Source organism: Poecilia reticulata, chromosome 12 (genome assembly GCF_904066995.2).
Source record: "Poecilia reticulata chromosome 12, P_reticulata-male-v2, whole genome shotgun sequence".
NCBI lineage: Eukaryota > Metazoa > Chordata > Actinopteri > Cyprinodontiformes > Poeciliidae > Poecilia > Poecilia reticulata.
The window spans coordinates 10,663,660-10,686,643 of NC_088841.1; the positions used below are offsets into that span (position 1 = coordinate 10,663,660).

At 36.9% G+C, this 22,984-nt stretch overlaps 2 protein-coding genes across 3 annotated transcripts; both read right to left on the reverse strand.

The window, feature by feature from the left end:
- Nucleotides 1-40: 40 nt before the first annotated feature.
- On the reverse strand, nucleotides 41-5,851 carry LOC103473463 (guanine nucleotide-binding protein subunit alpha-14-like). Its single transcript, XM_008423741.2, has 7 exons — nucleotides 5,588-5,851; nucleotides 3,991-4,175; nucleotides 2,829-2,983; nucleotides 1,888-2,016; nucleotides 1,554-1,683; nucleotides 1,296-1,449; nucleotides 41-884 (listed from the first exon to the last, which is right to left on the reverse strand). Exons 1-7 carry the CDS (start codon nucleotides 5,703-5,705, stop codon nucleotides 697-699), a joined length of 1,059 nt encoding a protein of 352 aa, XP_008421963.1. The 5' UTR covers nucleotides 5,706-5,851; the 3' UTR covers nucleotides 41-696.
- Nucleotides 5,852-6,633: 782 nt separating this feature from the next.
- Nucleotides 6,634-22,659, reverse strand: LOC103473464 (guanine nucleotide-binding protein subunit alpha-11-like). Of its 2 annotated transcripts, none has more exons than XM_081614001.1 (7): nucleotides 21,916-22,659; nucleotides 11,046-11,230; nucleotides 9,690-9,844; nucleotides 8,974-9,102; nucleotides 8,733-8,862; nucleotides 8,474-8,627; nucleotides 6,634-7,496 (listed from the first exon to the last, which is right to left on the reverse strand). In XM_081614001.1, exons 1-7 carry the CDS (start codon nucleotides 22,025-22,027, stop codon nucleotides 7,306-7,308), a joined length of 1,056 nt encoding a protein of 351 aa, XP_081470127.1. In that variant the 5' UTR covers nucleotides 22,028-22,659; the 3' UTR covers nucleotides 6,634-7,305. The 2 variants fall into 2 exon arrangements, with proteins under 2 accessions (XP_081470127.1, XP_008421964.2); XM_008423742.2 differs by lacking the exon at nucleotides 11,046-11,230 and adding an exon at nucleotides 16,710-16,894 and having other exon boundaries at nucleotides 21,916-22,265.
- Between the last annotated feature and the right edge of the window lie 325 nt (nucleotides 22,660-22,984).

The window sequence follows — 22,984 nt, forward strand, 5'->3', positions numbered from 1 at the left end:
GTTTGTTTTTTTTCCAAAAACAAATTAAAAGAAAGTCAAATAAAAATCAAGGCTTTTAATTATGTACAATTTAAAGTTACAACACACATTTTATTTCAAACTGTGCAACGAAGGACACGTTAATTTTTGCCACAAACACGACAGTGGGAACAAAAAAATACCTTTTTTTTTGTTGTTTTTTTACCGTAAAACATTGTGTCATCATCATTGTGAAATTAAAACGAAAATAAATTCGTCTTTTGCTTATGGTGTCTGCAGTCAGTCTTACAAAGCTGCAGAGCAGGTTTTGTGGCATTCTTCATCCAAAGAACTTTACAAGACAGACGTCTTCTGATTCAAGTGAGTTAAAGAGTGTGTCATACTATAAACCGCCCATAATTTCCAAGTGGGCATAATAAATAAATGGCTGTACATATATTACCTCTTGCCATTGTACATTTGACACTGGACAACAATAAATATGCCTATGTTAAAATAAAACATTATTTAAAGCCGTTACAATAAAACATTATTTAAAGCCGTTACAATAAAACATTATTTAAAGCCAGCGTAGATTGCCTCGCTGGCTCAGCTGTTTCTGAATTACTCTCATTTTTCAAAATGAAAACCATAAAACCAACCAAATATTCAGTACTGTTGCTGGAACCTGTGGTTACCGCCACATTAAAAAAAAAAGAACAACTCTCTGCTTCATTATTAAAGGTTTAAAAATTCCATGTTATCCATAAAGATTGTGTCTTTGACTGATCTGAAGACAACCTTGATGTTTTCTGTGTCTGTGGCACAGGTGAAGTGTGTGTAGAGGGGTTTATGACGATCTTTGTGGAGGTTTTTGTACATCTTCTCAATAAACTTTTTGGCTGATTCTGCATCATGGGAAGGCCCTACGAAAGAGAAAGAGCATGACTTAAACAGCGCTGTTTATTGAATCGATTTCCATCAAATCTACAACAAATGTTCTGAAGAAAATTCAGAAAATGTGAACACTGCTGCATTCACTGCTTAGATGGTATAAATCCTACGTCTCCGTGTATAACACATTTTTTGGACAGAGAGCAAAAGGAAGGATTTTTTATTTGCCAGTGCAAATCTGTTTCATGTCACGAAATAAAACTGCACAGCATACAAAAATGTAAATGTAAATACAGCATCACAAATGAGGCTCAGAAAGATGCAAAGAGGAAATAGACAGGTCATTACAGAAATGATGGAACAGAGAGAAAACTGGACCTTTTGTATAATATGTAACTGAAGAGTTTGATTTTACAGTCAGAATAGAAACATGTATAATTTACCTTTGTACTCTGGGAAATATGTCGCTAAATCAGATGTTCTGATTTTATCTTCCAGCAAATCTGTCTTATTCAGAAAGAGGATGGTGGACGACTCCTGAAACCACGTGGATGAGACGATTGTCTTGAACAGGGCGAGGCTCTCCTTCAGCCGGTTCTAGAAAGCAAACAGGAAGAGTCGTGCCTAATCTGAATATTTAATTGTTTTGAAGCTGGAGAACAAACAATCTGTACTCGGGACTTTGCGGGATTAAAACGTACATCTGTCTGACTCTCGTAAAGGACTTGATCGTATTCATTGAGGGCTGCCAGGAATATGATGGAGGTGACGTTTTCAAAGGAATGGATCCACTTCTTCCTTTGGGAGCGCTGACCACCCACATCCACCATCCTATATGAACAGCAACAATTTTTTTAGTCACTCATTTTATTGATTTCCTTCAAAAGGTTAAATAAATTTTAAAAAAAAACTAGAATCACTCTTCCCCCAACCCTACCCACCCCCCCCCTCCCCACATTAACTGACGTGTGTTTACAGATAAATTTTCTGTTAACAGTTTGCCTTCCAGCTAATCAAACCAATATAAAATCATACCTGAAGATGGCTTGTTTCATGTCAAATAGGTACTCTATGATCCCCGAGGTGGGAACCCTGACCCTTAAGATGTCCTGCAGAGTGGGAACGTAATCTGGGGCCGTGATTCTGTCCATATCACTCAGATAACTAAAAAGAAAAAGAAGTATATATATATATATTCTATTGATACCATCTAAATCATTGTTTGTAACAGGCTTTTTCGTACAGAATATTATAACATGGTTTTATTTACAAATGTTGATAATTATTGAGTCTGTAGGTAATATATTTCATTCAACTGAGAAGTGATGGGACTGAATAAGTGTTCACGGTAACACTTTATAACACTGACATAACATGTCATAAACATGAAGGAGTCTTGTCTATGATTGTTGTCATGAAGCGTCATTCGGTAAGTCTTATCCACATAAAGTGTTACTGTGTTCACTTCTTCCTACTCGTTTTCAAAAACTAGTGATAAGCAAATAATTGTGTTCTTGTTTATGTAATCTCATGTTATTTCTGTCCCAATGATTGCTTGTTCTCTTGTTTTTTAAAACCTGTATGACACAAATAAATAAAAATTAAAAAAATACAATCTTAGTTATGATAAATTGTAGCCAGAAAATTCACACTCATAGAGTCTTTAATTTCATAGGAGTCACAGACCCAACCATTCATCCTGTCATTAGTTTTGTTTTTTTATTTCATCACTTGTGAAGTTCTTCCCAATTTGTATAATTATATCTTATTTGTGTGTTTCTGCATGGGGTGGAAAAATATGATTTTTGATGTACAGTTGTGCATAAGAGATGACAAAAAAAATCTATCTTGAATTTTAAATTAACCAAACAATAGGAAACAGAAGGTCAGATTATTTTGTGATATTGGAAAAACAGGACAGCAACTTTGTAACACTGAAATCTGACATGAAAAGGGAAAGGAAAAAAAAGGTTTACTATTTGGCTGAGTCTGACAGCTGGAACTCTCTCCTCCTGTCGTAACACTGCTGTACTCCTTGGTCACTCCACACTCGCTTAATGGCGTCCACCTGCCAGGGCTCCAGTGTTTTCACCTGAATTTCCTCCACTTCTTTCAGTTTTTCAGCATGGCGCTAAAGCAAAAGACAACAAAAACCAAACATCCACGAGAGAGTCAACTAAAAAAGAACTCTTAAATAATGTTAAATGTAGAAGTTTATGTGGGCTAGTAGATTGATGGTGTATCTTTAGAGGAATCCTTTCAGTTCTGGAAATAAACAGACCCGTTTCCTCAGGTTACGTAGAGGGTTAGTTCAGAATCTTCTCAGTGAGATTCTGGGAAGTTTTACTTATTTAAATTTTCAATGCAGGCCACAGAAAAAAATTTCCTGCAACCGTAAGCTTGTCATAAAAGCAAATAAAACTTTGGAGTGGTGGAACGCAAATGAGCCAATTAAAACAACAGAAGCTAAAAATAATCATGTTAGTGGGATGCATTGACAGTGGGAAATAACTGTCTGCATTTCATATAACATTGATGAGCATGGGGGCACTTTGTTCTGCCACACAATGAGTTCGAATGACGATGTTTGAACCTGTTTGTCGTATCAGTCAGCCAGATCAACGCCGAACCATCAGGCCTCCCGAGAACTAAGTAAACTTTTGGATTGTGTGTCAGTTTTGCAAAAGTGTTTGTGCGCCTTTAGGATCTCGAAGAGATTTGATCGACTGAAGTAACGTCGTATTACAGACGGTTTTTGACTTTGTAATAGTTTTAAGAACGAGACAAGAAAACAAATGGGAACTTCCAGATACACTGGCAGGATGGAAATAAGAGGATCAAAACTGACCACAAATTGACCTCATTTAGATTAGCACTGGTAGGATTGAATGATATGTTTATTTATAAATGTATATATTATTTTCTTTCTCACATATATATGCATTTTTGTACAGTTCAAGCTGTGGACAAGGCAGTGACCCGGCCATACGAAGGCAAATGCTACCAAGAGACTCCAGCTTCCCAGTGATAAAAATGCACAGATATATTTTGATGCAATTATATGATTTTCAACAAGAATTTCAGGATATTGTTCTTGTTTGTTTTGCTAATGACACAAATAAGTACACAGGTTCTTACAATATTCAGTTCATCAAGATAGTCGATCTTCAGAGTCCCCATGGCCTCAATCAGTGCCTGGATGGCTGTGATGATGTTCTGACACACCAGCTTAATAAAACCTTTCCTGTCAGATTCACTGTATCCGGTGCCATGGATGATCCTCATCTGCTTGATGAAGGTGCTCTTCCCGCTTTCACCAGTTCCTAAGTAATTAGAATGAATGAGATGAAAAGCAAAGACAATAAAAAAATCAGATTGAAAAACATAAACATGCAACAAATGTGCCTAAAATTGTAGCATGTAATGTAAAGAGGAGTTTCCATTTTAAATATCAAATAAGGATTGACCTTTTTTGCAGTAGTACATGGAAAAAAATGTTTCTACTATTATAGTAATCAGCCTCTTGTCATACTGTTATGTTGCGTTCTGTATCGCAAACACAGATGTTTTGATTTTAAATTTACAAAATCCAGCAAGCGTTGAAATACCAGTGGAAGTTTTGGAAAACTATTTGACCTGTTTTATACATCATACATAATTAGCTTTTTCCTGTCCGTACATTAATATGTCACCAGCGTTATTATCTGTTGTCTACATTTCAGATTTAGGAATGAGACACTTAAGTCTTTTGTTCACATCATTTAGACAGCCTGATGGCAAGATGCTGGCACCGACATGTTTCGGTGGGAGGAGGAAGTGTTCTGTGGGACATCCTGTGTTCGTTTCTGACCACATTTGTGGCTCTGCATGTAGGTCCAAGTGACAAGCTTTGGTTTTTCCCTACACCAGGTCTCCTACACAGCTTTTTGACAAAGTGCAAATTAATTGCCATGCCAACAGATCCTGCCATCTGCGTTACGGATCTCTACTTCTCCTCCAAAATTATCGTCGATCTCTCCTTTCCAGGCCTGTCAGTTTAGGCAAGCAGCAATGTCAAGTTTACACAGCAGTTTCATGTTACTCTTCTCTGTTTGTGAATTAAATGTGGTCTGAGAAACGTTGGGATATTGCTTAAAAAGCTAACCCTGTCTTAATTTTTTCTACAACTATATTCCTGACCTGTCTGGTACAGTTCTTGTTCCGCATGATGTTTTTTTTTCTTTTTTTTTTTCTTACTAATGTAAAATAAAGGTCTTCACATAATAGTTGGATTTATATTGACATTAAAAGACTCAGATGTGGACTCTGTTGATTATTAAGTGATTAAATGAAACAAAACTATGTCCAGGTTGTCAAAAAAAATTATTGATATTTGTGTGTCAATATTTTCAATTTTTATTTTTTTTTGATTGGGTTATAACATGAAATACAATAAAATGTGCTCACATTTTTATTTGGCACAAAATGTGGAAAGTGTGAGGGATTTGAATATTTTCTCAAGGCGCTCACTGTCCATCAGTTACTCTTTGCTTAAAAAAGTCCATTTCTACAACTTAAATCTTGACTACAATTATACAGAAGAAGCTAGGAAGGATGGATCCTGAGGAAAGAGGAAAAGAAACTAAAACAACTGAATACCATTTCCGCCAATAAAAACCCAGAGACCTTGAGACTCACCTTCATCACATGGACTCACCAAAGAGAGAACACACAAAAGATATCTCAGAAATCTTACCTAAAAGCAGCAGCTTCAACTCCTTATTATTTTCTTTCTCTTTTCTTAGTTGCCTGTCTATTTCTCTGGATATTCTTTGGCTTTCTTTTTCCTCAGGAGACACATAGCAACAGTCCATTGTTGTCCAAATTCACTGACTGCTTTTCAGATACGCTGCTGCTGCCGACTGAAATGGGTGAAACGTGTTTGCTGTGGAGTTTTTCATGCCTGCCAGGTAAACCTGTATGTCTCAGGACAGGCGGATTGTCGACGTGTTAGTCATTCTTCCTCAAGCCGGTAAACTTTACATACCTGCTGTGCAGGAGGCAGGCTGTGAATGAAGAGCTTTGACGTCATGTACAACTCCTCTCTTAGGTGGAGTTATTCTCTAAACAATACAGGAGAAATATCTTGACATAGAATGTTTATTTTATTTTTATTTTTTTAAATAAGCAATAGTTTTCAGATGGTCTTCTTTGTGGGAGACAGCTTTATAACTTGTTTTTGGCCAAAAGTGAACACGGCTGGAAAGATACTTTTTTTTAACGATTAGGGCCACACCCTGGAGTGATTCAGACTGTGCTTAATGCCAACGAAGACATGCTGTTCAAGTTCTGTTCTTTTGTCAAAGCGACTTTGTTGTACTTTCCTGGGAGGTTTTTCCAAAACTGCAAAATCACAAGTAATCCAGATTAAAGAAGAGAGGTATCACGAAAACCTTCACTACAACAAAGTCAATTCCTTCCTTCTGAAACAACAACATCAAATCCATTTTAGACTAAAAGAAAAAGTCCTGACTTGAATCTGTAAAGGGAGTTAACAGTGATAAGGGTGATGGCATGGAGGCCTTCCAACCTCAAAGAGTTGGAGGATGTCATAACAAATAAATGTATTACCTATCAGTGGTAAAGCTGGCCAGAAATGATTTAAATAATTTGAAATGCTGTAATGCCAGTTAAAATTTTTCCATTGACGACTGAGAAGGGTATATACTTTTTACTGCACTTATAGACATGCCCTTTTTTTAAAAAAAAAAATTAGATTGTAAATAAAAACATTGCCCCAAATTTATTTTACGTTTTATTAAACAATCTCATTTCATATCAGACACAAACTAATAATTTAAATCTAAATCTGGCAAAGATATAAAGAAAAACAAAAACAAAGCTATGATAAACTGTATGCAGTCTTGTCATTGTATCGGCTTTCATATTTACACTTTAATGCACGGAGGGAAAAAAAACAACTCAGGCAAATAAAAGACAGAATCTATATTTCTTCCAAATGTAGCAGCTAGACCAGCTTCTGAACAGTCTTTTAATTGAATTATGTTCAAACAAAAAGAAGGTATTGTTTGAAATGTACAATCTAAAAGTGTCAACAAACAGATGCACTTTAACACAATTTAAAACATGTAATGAAGACAATGGGAGCAAAACTACTTATTTCACTGAACACATTAACATTAGCATTAGTATAATCTGATGCTTGCAGAGTTATTTTTAATTTCCGCCTCTCAAAGCTGTAGGCCAGGACATGTGGAATTCTTCCTCAATAAAATACTCATTGAAATTTCTGGAATATGTAATCATCCCCAGCATGTTATGATCCAAATAACTAACAACCCCTTTCATTCTGGGGCTTAAAAAAGGCAGCAGTTCAAGGAAAATTGGTTTTTGACTGGTCTGAAGACAGCATGGATGTTCTTCTCTGTGAAGCGTTATAACTTTGGTTCTGGCTCATAAAACTCCAAAATGTTTCAAATGTTCTTCTAAGATCGTGTCTTCCACTGATTTGAAGACAAAGCGGATGTTTTCAGTGTCGGTGGCGCAGGTGAAGTGTGTGTAGAGGGGTTTGTCCTGCTCTTTGTGAAGCTTGATGTACATCTGATGGATGAAGTGTTTTGCCGATTCAGCATCACACTGAGGCCCTGTGAGGATGAGAGCGGTCAGAATCAGCACGAATAACGTAACACTTACAAATCACGAAACCAACACAGAATGTCGAATTATATTATGTATTCGACCTGGGAAGAGTATAAATCACATGAAGTCTCAATAAATCACATGATTTATGAAGTATAAATCATGTGATTTATACTTCATGTGTGTAAATCACATAAAGTCTCTGTTTAAAGAGATGTGTCTCAATAAACACATCTCCTTAAACAGATGTGTTTAAAGAGATAATTATTTTAGTTACCTTGATCTACTATCATTGCAGAAGTAGTGTTTTCTTTCACTTTGCTTACTAAGTCATTGATTCAGCACACATGTCTTCTGTATTACATTATCTGCATTTAATTATTTTACTTGATCAATTTTGTGATCATAAGTTGACAGTAAGACTTTGTGCCTTAAAGGATTTTCTATACAAATCAATGTAAAATCAATAAAAGTTTGTTGGATTATGACAGTGAGTGTTGTAATCTCACTGCTTCCTGTGTCGACTAGGATCTTGAATTAAAGTCGTACTGAGAGGATGAACAGACGCATCAGTAATGACACTATTTTATACATTTTCATAATTTTGAGACTGACTGTAAAATAAGATTTTTTATTTTCCTGTGGTAGTTTGATTTATTTATATGTCACAACATAATGATACTAGTAAAAAAAAACCTGAAATCTATGAATTTATCAAGCAAATCATGAAATAATAATATTATAATAATGTAATTTCCAATCTCATTTTGATTCATTTGTAATCAACCAGAACAGTTATTAGTCACTTATTAATTTGTGCTTCATCCCTTGATGTTTTTTGTAAACAATAATAGCATATAACTCATACATTTATTTGTGTTGTATCATTTGTTGGACTGGTTTTAATTTTGACTGAAATTCAGACTAACAGATAACAACACGTGTCTGCACTGTAGAAATGTAGAGCGATTCCATAATTCACCGTTGTACTTTGGGAAGTAAGTTGCCAAATGTGACGTTTTGATTTTCTCCTGCAGCAGGTCCGTTTTGTTCAGAAAGAGGATAGTGGAGGACTTCTTAAACCAATCGGATGAAATGAGAGTCTTGAACAGGGCGAGGCTCTCCTCCAGTCGGTTCTAAAAAGGCAGACGGGTAAAATTACAACAAAATCTAAAAACTAACCCATTTGAAGCTGCAAAACCATAGAAAAAGGATAGAGACACCATTGGATCAGAACGTACTTCTGTCTGACTCTCGTAAAGGACTTGATCGTATTCGTTGAGGGCTGCCAGGAATATGATGGAGGTGACGTTTTCAAAGCAGTGCATCCACTTCTTCCTTTGTGAACGCTGGCCCCCGACATCCACCATCCTGAAAACAAAGAAATGTTGCTTTTAAATATATTAACTTCATACCTTGCATAGTTACATTTGCAAAGATAAAACAGTTCTTTCTGTGCTAAAACTTTAGAGTGGATCTTACCTGAAGATGACTGATTTCATGGGAAACGGGTATTCTATAATGCCCGTGGTGTTAACTCTGACCCTCAAGATGTCCTGCAGAGTTGGAACGTAATCTGGAGCCGTGATTCTGTCTATGTCACTCAGATAACTAAGAAGTAAGAAAAAATAATAATACATCTGGTAAACTTTGTTGACATGACAATCTAAAGCATAACGTAGTTCAAGCTCATTTATAAAGGAAACTTGATGAAACCATTTATGCACATTTGACATAAAGACAGTCGTTATTCTAACTTTCTTCAATATGTCTTATCATTAGCTTTCTACCACTTCAGATGTTGCATCACTTCAAAACAATTTATTCACACACTGCCAATTCACAACAAATATAATCTCAAGGCACTTTACAAAAAGAGAAAAAAGTTCATCAATCATATAGGCAGAATCAAAGTCAATTGCATACATTTCAATGTGATAATAGTCAATCAACACAGTCAAGGTCAGTGTTTTATTTTTCTATGTTTATTCTTGTTATCAACTAATCAACCTTCATAAACTTGTTTTGTCGCAAAAAGAATTAGGGTGTTTGAGCTGTCACTTTAAAATACGCTTGTAGGTGTATTTTAAACAATCCAACTGTAAAATTAAATATTTACGTACGCAACAAAAATACACAGAATTAATCCTACATCTCATAAATGCTAAAGAGTACTGTAAAAATGAAAAAGAGCTCACTATTTGGCAGAGTCTGACAGCTGGAACTCCCTCCTCCGGTCATAACACTTTTGCACCCCGAGGTCACTCCATACTCGCTTAATTGCATCCACCTGCCAGAAATCTAACCTATACACCTCGGTGGAATCCACTGGGCTCAGTTTGTCTGCATAGCTCTGAAACAAACAAAACGACATCCAGAACGGAGTCAGTTGAAACCAATTTGTTAGATTAAACCTTCAAAATCCATTGAAAAAATGTTGTGAAGATGTTCAACTGACCCTCACTCATAGAGTGATGAACATGTTAACAGATTAATTGTAAAATGGTAATCCTATGTATTGCACAACTGACGCTGATGCTTCTTTTTAATTTTTCAACTTAACTTTTAATTGACTTGTGCAAAAAGGTGATAAGCATGATCTAATGCACTGAAAACATTAAGGTTTGTGGAAAAATTCTGGAGAACCTTTTCCATCCTTGGTATTAGGAGGTATATATATCCTGCTGGATCTGCTACGGGGAAGCATCAGTACTAGAAATGTCAGCAGACTGATGAAGCAGGCCTCATTTTTCAAAGCTTTAGACTTTATATTATATCACTTTATACTATGTTTTAAACAAGGCTAAAAACATACATTTCCTCATAATACATCCCACAAGATAACAGATAATGACCAATGTGAGTGTGACTGACCTGAAGTTTCTCCATGGCAGTAAAATATTATTAAAAGAATGCACTGGAGTCGATTAACAGTTGAACTAATTAATTTTCCCTCTGGGCACATTTAACAATAATTTTTAACTTGCCCAGATATCAGGAATGCATGGTTTGAATTAATGTAAATTACCTAACAAAGCTTTTATAATAACAAGTAATTCAAATTTTCTCACAAGACCCTACAAGGTTTAAATGGGGGTGAATAATGAAAAAGAAAAGAGATTCAACAAGTTGAATAAGGATAATCATTGTCTATCCATTTTGTTGTGATGCTGACAGAGGCTAATGTTAACTTTTGATAAAAGAAAAGTCATTTTCTTTCAGTCAAATTGTTTCACCTCTGCCAAATCTCTGGAATAATATAAAAGGAAGATGTGAAATGGATTTTCTCAGGAAAGATAAATATGGATGTGATGATAGCCTGCATCACTGTTGAAGAGTTTAAATTATGAAACACCAGCAGCAGTAGCACAACCGTTCGCGAGTAATCTCTGTAAGGAGACGGCATCCTATCAGTGATGGAAAGTATTCGGACAATTTGTAACAAATTGTTAGATTTATTTTTTCCTGAGTCACTTTTTCTGTCATTTTCTCTTGCTTTTTGTCCAACAAAAGATCCTAAAACATCAGAAGGCACATTAAGAAAAGTCTCTTACCATATTTTCGTCATCAAGAAAGTCAATCTTCAGAGTCCCCATGGCCTCAATTAGAGCCTGGACAGCTGTGATGATGTTCTGACACACCAGCTTGATACAACCTTTCCTGTCAGATTCACTGTATCCACTGCCATGGATGATCCTCATCTGCTTGATGAAGGTACTCTTCCCGCTTTCACCGGTGCCTAGGAAAACGTCCAAAGTATTAAAAGCAAAGCAAAGAATGAAATGTAAGGCAAAAAAACGACATCAATACATCACTACTGGGCTTAATTTAGGGGAACAAAGCAACAATGTTTTATTATATTTGGATTTGTCTAAAGTAAAGATGGACGGTTTCGTCTCAAGCAAAAACTGCAGGTGTAGAATGTACAAAAAGACGGAAATCCTGCCTGTTTTCTTCTTTGCAAAATAGCTAAACTCAGTCAGATTAAATGGAAACAACAATTTTCAACTCTTACCAAAGATTCTCGATTTGATGTAGAAGTAGGCTTTTACTGAGTCATTTCAATGTGTGTCAAAGGTCGTCAGAGACTTTTGCAGTCTCTAACATTTTTTTCTTCCTGGATTCTATTTGGCAAAATCCATTTTACCATCAAAAGGAAGTGAAGTGAAATGAAGTTGTTTTGGAAGGGAAAGGGAGGGCACCATCAGACAGGTGGTCATATTGTTTTGCCTAATCTGCATATGATGTGATGTCACAATCCAAATGTAAACAGCAAATTTCTTTGAACTTGAGGCAACCCACTTCCTTGTCTTTAGAAAATATGTAAACAATGTCTGTTCAGTAATGTCAGCAGATGTTGACACTAAAACTAGAAAATACTAGAGATGTGCCGATCAGGTTTTTCCTGCCGATACCGATTCCGATCACCCATGAGGGCCGATCACCGATACCGATCACCAATACCGATCACATAATTTTTTTATTTTTTTATCATAAACACTACCAGGTTACATTATGTGGAAAAAGGAACCATTAATTCACCTTAATTTAGACAAAAACTTGTTTTTAATAACTTTTCCAAGAAGAAAACTAAACAAAACAGGCATTGTGCAAATTGTACTGCTATCGGTAATACTACCTTTAACAGACTGATAACATATGAAGGCTCTGAAGAGGCTAAATAATGGAAAGAGTCAAAATAAACCTCTCAACATTGCCAAAAAATTCAAGTATAAAACTTAACATTCAAAGGCAAAAACAGGATCCATTACAATAAACAATCCTGAGTTACTGAATGAAAACTTCCTCTTAGATAGTGGCTAGCTGATTACTGCTAGTTCTGAGTGGCTGTTTCAGACTGAGCGAGCGGAGTAATTATGCAGAGCAGGGAGGAGATCGATTATTTTTTTAGGATTATCTGTCTCATGGTAGGACAGCGAAGTTTTAATACATATGTAAAATGCATTTTTTAGGTTAGATGCTGCAGCTTAAGCAGAGGTTCGGTGTGAGAGTCACTACCAGGTGAGCAGAAGCGGCGCTCCGTCTGCAGGGGCGGATCTAGAAAATATTTATGGGGTGACAAGAGGGTGGTAGGGACTTTTTCAGGGGTGGCAGCATATATATATATATATATATATATATATATTATATATATATATATATTATATATATATATATAGTTTTTAATATTTCATATTAAAAACAATACGAAATATTGTTTTTAACTTGCATTGTTTCAAAATGAGTTTCATGCAGCACTGAGGCTTAAATACAATTTCTTAATGTTGTATAGTTAATTATTTTTACGTCTTTCATACTCCTGCTAATTGATATGCATTACTGATACGCATATCAATTGACATTCATTGTCTCCAGAAAACCATTTTATCCCAATACAGGACAAGGACAAGCTTGTCACAAAAATATTTGTGACATCATTTGTTATTAGATATATCTATTAAATACGACTTAAAATAAAAGATTAGAAAACTGATGTTTGATAAATTCTCCATGATATAAATCTATAAACTTTAGTTTCTGGTAATTCTGTCAAGATGCAAGAAAGGGCAAATATCTACTTATATTGGTCAATCGTTTTATTTTAAATATGCTGTAGGAGCTGTAGTTTGACAACTGTTATAAATATCACCATGTTTTTAGAACACAGGGGATTAGCTCAGTTTTTGTCGCTTGTTTTAGGAATTGCAGCGGCTGCAGTGCGCCACAATAAAGGTACAATAAAGCTGATAAACAGGTGAAGAACCAAACAGAACCACTTCTGACTGTTCGCAAAGCCAAACATCCAATAAAAGTTCCAACAAGCCACTACTAAGGCACTGGGGTCATGATTCTAGACACGGGCAAAACAAGGTTCAATGTCCAAACTTATTGATTGTTCTTGGTGATTTATTTTCTTCTTTCACCAAACAATTACAGACATCAAACTTTCATTTGTTTTCATGCTACCACTCTTAAAAACCATCGGCCCCAAACCCAAATGCCTGCTGGTCCTTCTCCAGGCCCCTGCACTTATCTATGTGGACTGACCCACATTACTTCCTGTCTAAATTTAGAAAATAAATAAGAAAATAATAAGACAAAAAAATAAATATAATCAACAACTATCAACCTACAAATAAACTCTGTAAATAATACAAAAAGTAGAAATTTAAGAATAAAGTAACAAAATTCAAATGGATAATGAAATAAAGAAAAAATAGCTCCAACAACTTTTTTCTACCTTTTCAATATTCCTGACTCAATGGACAGCAACGGTGCATGTGTGGCTTACGATAAATCATGTAATGTCCAGTCCAGTATCATATCTGCCTCGCGATGTTTTCTCTTGCACTTCCTGCTGCTCAGCAGTGGGTGTCAGGTTACATTGTGTTGCATTCAATGTTATCGGGAAAAAAGAGTTTCATGCGCTTAATGTCCGATTTGCCATAACTATTTATTGAATTCATTGTCGCTAGCTGGGGTGGCAACAGGGGTGGCGAGGCTCTTGTTTGGGGTGGCAACTGCACCCCGCTAGATCCGCCCCTGTCTGTCTGTGAAATATTACTACCTGTAGCGCGTAGCAGCGGTTCAACAGCGAGAGCAGAACCAGCGTCTTACATTGCAGCTCGAAGACTTAAATAATTTTGCGGGTTATTTGTTTAGCTTTCTGACCGTCATGCTAATCCGGTGAGTGTTTGTAGCTGTGCGCTGCTTTACCTGCTATCTGATCCTCCATATGTCTTTTTTACTGCAGTGAGCCTCGATGTAGCCAAACTCCGTCAGGTATGGCATTGTTTTTATGTCGTATTAGCTTCGTTGTGTTGATGCATTTTGACCTGCTTCAATTTTCCGCCTCAACACGCAAACTTCCCCATTCACTCAGTGCGTTATAGTTCCTCATCGCTTAGGATTTGTTGCTGCGCATTTGCGCAGAGTGAAGGAAAGAGGAGACCAGCTGCACAGGCAGGCTGCGAAATGAGATGCAGGTGATCGGTATCGGCAACAAGAGCCAATGATCGCCGATCACCGATCATGCACTTTTCACGAAAATCGGCCGATTATGATCGGTGACCGATCGATCGGCACACCTCTAGTTTAAAATTTTTAATTTCTGAAGCCAAATGGCCATTTATTTATCACGACCAGACAGACTCCAGGCTGGTCCTCATCTTGATGCCGTGGCTCTGTGGAAGTGCAACGTCAAAGCTAGGCTGAGGCTGGAGTTTTGGTTCCACAGGGCCACTGGGAATATGAGAGCTTTTATACAGCTATAGGGTTTTAACGATGTACTGTGAACTAAATTTTAACAAGCTGCTAATGTAAATATTTATTGTTTTTATTTAGTTTTTCATTGACCTGATTATTATGTAACAGTTTATGTTAAAGTATTGTAATAAACGTTTGTTATAACAAAAAAAATCTTCAGATTTCAACGGCAGCTTGCATCCATTATTGTTGCACTACTGGCATCCATCCATCCATCCATCCATCCATCCATCATCCATCCATCCATCCATCCATCCTTCCATCCATCATCCATCATCCATCATCCATTTTCTTGACACCCTTGTCCCTCAGTGGGGTTGGGAGGGTTGCTGGTGCCATCTCCAGCTAACGTTCCGGGCGAGAGGTGGGATACACCCTGGACAGGTCACTCTGGTGACCCTGCGACAGGGTCACAGTGTGTGTGTGCATAAACAACCATGCACACACACACTCACACCTAGGGGCAATTTAGACAGACCAATTAACCTGAGTCATGTTTTTGGACTGTGGGAGGAAACCGGAGTACCCGGAGAAAACCCATGCATGCCCAGGGAGAACATGGAAACTCCATGCAGAAAGACCGGGGCCGGGAATCGAACCCAGAACCTTCTTGCTGCAAGGCAACAGCTCTGGATCCTAATATCTATACCTAAATTCTCATCAGTATTTACTTGAAATTTTTTTAGATAAAAAAAAAAGGATTAAATATTGGGTCCAGAACTTTAAATAATATTTTGTAGAATCCTTAAAAATATCTCTGGCTAGATACGTCACCATCTGGGAAGAGGAAGAGGTTACTGAGAATTAAAGTGTGGATCTGATTAACTTTTAATTGACTTGTGCAAAAAGGTGATAAGCATGATCTAATGCACTGAAAAACATTAAAGTTTGTGGAAAAATTCTGGAGAACCTTTTCCATCCTTGGTATTGGGAGGTATATATATCCTGCTGGGATCTGCTACGGGGGCAGCATCAGTACTAGCAATGTCAGCAGACTGATGAAGCAGGCATCATTTTTCAAAAGCTTTAGACTTTATATATTATATCACTTTATACTATGTTTTAAACAAGGCCAAAAACATACATTTCCTCAATAATACACCCCCACAAGATGTATTGTGGCTGTATTGTGACTGCAGTCACATTGTGTGACTGCAGTCAGGCAGTCACACAATGTGAGTGTGACTGCCTGACTGCATGCCAAGCACAGAGAAGCAAATATGTTTAAAATTCACAATCAATGTTTAAAGTCAAGAATTGACCTGAAGTTTCTCCATGGCAGTAAAATATTATTAAAAAGAATGCACTGGAGTCGATTAAACAGTTGAACTAATTAATTTTTCCCTCTGGGCACATTTAACAATAATTTTTAACTTGCCCAGATATCAGGAATGCATGGTTTGAATTAATGTAAATTACCTAACAAAGCTTTTATAATAACAAGTAATTCAAATTTTCTCACAAAGACCCTACAAGGTTTTAAATGGGGGTGAATAAATGAAAAAGAAAAGAGATTCAACAAGTTGAATAAAGGATAATCATTGTCTATTCATTTTGTTGTGATGCTGACAGAGGCTAATGTTAACTTTTTGATAAAAAGAAAAGTCATTTTCTTTCAGTCAAATTGTTTCACCTCTGCCAAATCTCTGGAAATAATATAAAAGGAAGATGTGAAATGGATTTTCTCAGGAAAGATAAATATGGATGTAATGATAGCCTGCATCACTGTTGAAGAGTTTAAATTATGAAACACCAGCAGCAGTAGCACAACCATTCGCGAGTAATCTCTGTAAGGAGACGGCATCCTATCAGTGATGGAAAGTATTCGGACAATTTGTAACAAATTGTTAGATTTATTTTTTCCTGAGTCACTTTTTCTGTCGTTTTCTCTTGCTCTTTGTCCAACAAAAGATCCTAAAACATCAGAAGGCACATTAAGAAAAGTCTCTTACCATATTTTCGTCATCAAGAAAGTCGATCTTCAGAGTCCCCATGGCCTCAATTAGAGCCTGGACGGCTGTGATGATGTTCTGACACACCAGCTTGATAAAACCTTTCTTGTCAGATTCACTGTATCCACTGCCATGGATGATCCTCATCTGCTTGATGAAGGTGCTCTTCCCGCTTTCACCGGTGCCTAGGACAACGTCCAAAGTATTAAAAGCAATCACCAAGAATAAAATGTAAGGCAAAAAAAACGACATCAATACATCACTACTGGACTTAATTTAGGGGAAAAAAAAGCAACAATGTTTTATTATATTTTGGATTTGTCTAAAGTAAAGATGGACGGTTTCGTCTCAAGCAAAAACTTCAGGTGTAGAATGTACAAAAAGACGGAAATCCTGCCTGTTTTCTTCTTTGCAAAATAGCTAAACTCAGTCAGATTAAATGGAAACAACAATTTTCAACTCTTACCAAAGATTCTCGATTTGATGTAGAAGTAGGCTTTTACTGAGTCATTTCAATGTGTGTCAAAGGTCGTCAGAGACTTTTGCAGTCTGTAACATTTTTTTCTTCCTGGATTCTATTTGGCAAAATCCATCTTACCATCAAAAAGGAAGTGAAGTGAAATGAAGTTGTTTTGGAAGGGAAAGGGAGGGCACCATCAGACAGGTGGTCATATTGTTTTGCCTAATCTGCATATGATGTGATGTTACAATCCAAATGCAAACAGCAACTTTCTTTGAACTTGAGGCAACCCACTTCCTTGTCTTTAGAAAATATGCAAACAATGTCTGTTCAGTAATGTCAGCAGATGTTGACACTAAAACTAGAATAATACTAGAGATGTGCCGATCAGGTTTTTTCCTGCCGATACCGATTCCGATCACCCATGAGGGCCGATCACCGATACCAATCACTGATACCGATCACATAATTTTTTTTTTTTTTTATCATAAACACTACCGGGTTACATTATGTGGAAAAAGGAACCATTAATTCACCTTTATTTAGACAAAAACTTGTTTTTAATAACTTTTTCCAAGAAGAAAACTAAACAAAACAGGCATTGTGCAAATTGTACTGCTATCGGTAATACTATCTTTAACAGACTGATAACATATGAAGGCTCTGAAGAGGCTAAATAATGGAAAGAGTCAAAATAAAACCTCTCAACATTGCCAAAAAAATTCAAGTATAAAACTTAACATTCAAAGGCAAAAACAGGATCCATTACAATAAACAATCCTGAGTTACTGAATGAAAACTTCCCGATAGCATGGCGGCTAGCTGATTACTGCTAGTTCTGAGTGGCTGTTTCTGACTGAGCGGAGTAATTATGCAGAACAGGGAGGAGATTGATTATTTTTTTAGAGATTATCTGTCTCATGGTAGGAAAGCGAAAGTTTTAATATGTATGTAAAATGCATTTTTTTAGGTTAGATGCTGCAGCTTTAAACAGAGGTTCGGTGTGAGAGTCACTACCAGGTGGAGCAGAAGCGGCGCTCCGTCTGCAGGGGCGGATCTAGAAAAATATTTATGGGGTGACAAGAGGGTGGCAGGGATTTTTCAGGGGTGGCAGCATACAGTGGGGAAAATAAGTATTTAGCCAGTCACCAATTGTGCAAGTTCTCCCACTTAAAAATATGAGAGAGGCCTGTAATTGACATCATAGGTAGACCTCAACTATGAGAGACAAAATGTGAAAATAAATTTGAGAAAATCATTTTGTCTGAATTTTAAAGAATTTATTTGCAAATAATGGTGGAAAATAAGTATTTGGTCAATAACAAAAGTTCATCTCAATACTTTGTTGTATGTCCTTTGTTGGCAATGACAGAGGTCAAATGTTTTCTGTAAGTCTTCACAAGGTTGGCACACACTGTTGCTGGTATGTTGGCCCATTCCTCCATGCAGATCTCCTCTAGAGCAGTGATGTTTTGGGGCTGTCGGCGGGCAACACGGACTTTCAACTCCCTCCAAAGGTTTTCGATGGGGTTGAGATCGGGAGACTGGCTAGGCCACTCCAGGACTTTGAAATGTTTCTTACGAAGCCACTCCTTTGTTGCCCTGGCAGTGTGCTTGGGATCATCGTCCTGCTGAAAGACCCAGCCACGTTTCATCTTCATTGCCCTTGCTGATGGAAGGAGGTTTGCACCCAAAATCTCACAATACATGGCCCCATTCATTCTTTCATGTACACGGATCAGTCGTCCTGGTCCATTTGAAGAGAAACAGCCCCAAAGCATGATGCTGCCACCCCCATGCTTCACAGTTGGTATGGTGTTCTTTGGATGCAACTCTGCATTCACTTTCCTCCAAACACGACGAGTTGTGTTTTTACCAAATAGTTCTACTTTGGTTTCATCTGACCATATGACATTCTCCCAATACTCTTCTGGAACATCCAAATGCTCTCTAGCAAACTTCAGACGTGCCTGGATATGGACTGGCTTAAGCAGGGGGACACGTCTGGCACTGCAAGATCTGAGTCCCTGGCGTCGTAGTGTGTTGCTGATGGTAGCCTTTGTAACATTGGTCCCAGCTTTCTGCAGGTCATTCGCTAGATTCCCCCATGTGGTTCTGGGATTTTTCCTCACCGTTCTTGTGATCATTCTGACCCCATGGGCTGAGATCTTGCGTGGAGCCCCAGATCGAGGGAGATTAGTAGTGGTCTTGTAGGTCTTCCATTTTCTGATTATTGCTCCCACAGTAGATTTCTTCACACCAAGCTGCTTGCCTATTGCAGATTCAGTCTTCCCAGTCTGGTGCAGGTCTACAATTCGGTTTCTGGTGTCCTCCGACAGCTCTTTCGTCTTCACCATAGTGGAGTTTGGAGTGTGACTGTTTGAGGTTGTGGGCAGGTGTCTTTTATACTGTTAACGACTTCAAACTGGTGCCATTAATACAGGTAATGAGTGGTGGAAAGAGGAGCCTCTTAAAAAAGAAGTTACAGGTCTGTGACAGCCAGAAATCTTGCTTGTTTGTAGGTGACCAAATACTTATTTTCCACCATTATTTGCAAATAAATTCTTTAAAATTCAGACAAAATGATTTTCTCAAATTTTTTTTCACATTTTGTCTCTCATAGTTGAGGTCTACCTATGATGTCAATTACAGGCCTCTCTCATATTTTTAAGTGGGAGAACTTGCACAATTGGTGACTGGCTAAATACTTATTTTCCCCACTGTATATATATATATATATATATATATATATATATATATATATATATATATATATATATATATATATATATATATATTGTTTTTAATATTTCGTATTAAAAACAATACGAAATATTGTTTTTAACTTGCATTGTTTCAAAATGAGTTTCATGTAGCACCGAGGCTTAAATACAATTTCTTAATGTAGTATAGTTAATTATTTTCACATCTTTCGTACTCCTGCTAATTGATATAATTGATATGCATTACTGATATGCATATCAATTGACATGCATTGTCCTGTACTTTATCCCAATACAGGACAAGGAGAAATCTGTCACAAAAATATTAGTAGCGCCATCATTTGTTATTGGATATATCTATTAAATACGACTTAAAATAAAGATTAAAAAACTGATGTTTGATCAATTCTCCATGATATAAATCTATAAACCGTTTAGTTTCTGTTAGTTCTGTCAAGATACAAGAAAGGGTGAATATCTACTTATATTGGTCAATCGTTTTATTTTAAATATGCTGTAGGAGCCGTAGTTTGACGGCTGTTATAAATATCACCATGTTTTTAGAACACAGGGGATTCGCTCAGTTTTTGTCGCTTGTTTTAGGAATTGCAGCGGCTGCAGTGCGCCACAAAAAAGGTACAATAAAGCTGATAAACAGGTGAAGAACCAAACAGAACCGCTTCTGACTGTTCGCAAAGCCAAACATCCAATAAAAGTTCCACCAAGCCTCTACTAAGGCACTGGGGTCATGATTCTAGACACAGGCAAAACAAGGTTCAATGTCCAAACTTGATTTATTGATTTACAGACATCAAACTTTCATTTGTTCTCATGCTACCACTCTTAAAAACCATCGGCCCCAAACCCAAATGCCTGCTGGTCCTTCTCCAGGCCCCTGCACTTATCTATGTGGACTGACCCACATTACTTCCTGTCTAAATTTAGAAAATAAATAAGAAAATAATAAAACAAAAAAATAAATATAATCAACAACTATCAACCTACAAATAAACTCTGTAAATAATACAAAAAGTAGAAATTTAAGAATAAAGTAACAAAATTCAAATGGATAATGAAATAAAGAAAAAATAGCTCCAACAACTTTTTTCTACCTTTTCAATATTCCTGACTCAATGGACAGCAATGTGACTTAAGATAAATCACATAATGTCCAGTCCAGTAACATATACATCTGTCAACGCTGCTGCCCTGCGCTCTGTCCGTCTCTCTCACTTCCCGCTACTCAGCAGTGGGTGTCAGGTTACATTGTGTTGCATTCAATGTTGTCGGGGAAAAAAGAGTTTCATGCGCTTAATGTCCGATTTGCCATAACTATTTATTGAATTCATTGTCGCTAGCTGGGGTGGTAACAAGGGTGGCGAGGCTCTTGTTTGGGGTGGCAACTGCCACCCCGCTAGATCCGCCCCTGTCCGTCTGTGAAATATTACTACCTGTAGGGCGTAGCAGCGGTTCAACAGCGAGAAAATTCTCATAATGATCCCAGTATTATTAAAAAAAAAAAAAAAAAGAAAAATCTTCTTTTTTCCCTCAATGCTATTTAACTGATCAACAACATTCTCAAATTTCAATTCCCTATTAAAACCTAATTCTGTTTTAATGGCCGCTTTCTTCTTTTATTTCCAATTTTGACTTAAAATGATTCACTTCCTGCTAAAAAGCCCCCTGGTGGTTGAAGAAAAATCCACATATAAGCGGCTTATAGTCCTGAATATATAAAAAAAAATCTAAATGCTCTCTGGTATTGTTCATGGGGCCGGACCAAATGTGGAGGCGGGTCGGATCCGGCCCGCGGGCCGTAGTTTGGGGATCACTGGTCTAGGTAGATATAGTTGAGTTGAGAAACTAGAAACTTATGTTAAGATCAAATTAAAAATATGCATAAGCATTAACAGAATGTATCCAATTAGCAATAAAAACAGTGTCTGATTCATTAATGTGAGCTTAAAACCAGGCCACGGCAAAACGTCTGAAAACTAATAAGAGATTATTTCTAAACTCTTACCTAAAAGCAGCAGCTTCACCTCCTTTTTCAGTTTTTGTTGGTCCTTTCTAAGCTCTTTTTCTATTTCTCTACTCAAACGTTCCTCCGGAGACAAGTCGCAGCACTTCAGCATTGTTGACCAAGTTAATCAGCTGCGGTTTGTCAAACTGTGAAGGAGGTGATCGGTGAACTGAATGCACGTTGATGTTTTTCATACCTGCCAAGTAAGAGACATCTCAGAACAGGCTTATTGTCATGAGTCACTTTTCCAGTTTTGCTACATTTACCATTCCTGCCGTGCAGGAGGCGGACTGCGACTGACGGGAAAGGCTGTAACTGCTAACTGTCTTTTCTTTTTTTTTTTTCAACCAGGCTTTAGAAAAATCTGTTGCCAAGCAGAACTAGGATAGAGAATGTTTCTATAACTATGAGATGTTGAAGAAGACAGAGAAAACACAGCCAAGCATAGTAATTATTAATAATTATCCACTTTCATTGGCCACCAGAAGGGAGCATGACTGGAAAGACAAACATATTAGAGGCACACCTAGAATGTCTTGTTCTGTGTTGCTGTCAACCCATTGACATGGAATTTACTGTAAATGTCATTTCAGCTTAGTTAAATGTTACCTGATAAATTTAAAAAACTTAATAAATGATCCAGAGTTCAAAGAAGTATTGTAGGAAAAGACGAAGCAAGCCAGACTAGCTAGTTCTGTAAAAATATAATTGATAAAACTCCCTTTAGAACAAAACAACGTCATTCTTATAACCTCCATGGATTTAGTTTTCTTTTCAAAATTTCACTAGGATTTCAAAATGAATTGAACAAGGAGCCAGGTGTATTTTTGTAGCAATACAGAAATAAACAATAAAACCGCGCTAAAGGCTGAATCACATGGGAAAAAAACACACATTTATAGTTATTACTGCTTTCACACAAATGGGAAAGCTGTATAGTCTGTTATGTTGTTTAGTTTCATTTATAAAGAATTGAAAAGATTGTCTTGCAACAGACAATTTTCGTTACTGACAATGACATTTTGCCAATAAAATTAGTCAAAATGAACCAAATACTAAACTCCTAGTT

What these genes read in the sequence shown, in the direction of transcription:
- LOC103473463 (XM_008423741.2), bottom strand. Translation starts at nt 5,705, where the DNA reads ATGGACTGTTGCTATGTGTCTCCTGAGGAAAAAGAAAGCCAAAGAATA. An exon ending in ATCTTGATGAACTGAATATT is followed by an intron (nt 2,984 to 3,990) that starts GTAAGAACCTGT and finishes CTTTTGCTTTAG; the next exon opens with CGCCATGCTGAAAAACTGAA. An exon ending in ATGAAACAAGCCATCTTCAG is followed by an intron (nt 1,684 to 1,887) that starts GTATGATTTTAT and finishes CTGTTCATATAG; the next exon opens with GATGGTGGATGTGGGTGGTC.
- LOC103473464 (XM_081614001.1), bottom strand. Translation starts at nt 22,027, where the DNA reads ATGCTGAAGTGCTGCGACTTGTCTCCGGAGGAACGTTTGAGTAGAGAA. An exon ending in TTTACGAGAGTCAGACAGAA is followed by an intron (nt 8,628 to 8,732) that starts GTACGTTCTGAT and finishes CTGCCTTTTTAG; the next exon opens with AACCGACTGGAGGAGAGCCT. An exon ending in TTACTTCCCAAAGTACAACG is followed by an intron (nt 7,497 to 8,473) that starts GTGAATTATGGA and finishes TCATCCTCACAG; the next exon opens with GGCCTCAGTGTGATGCTGAA.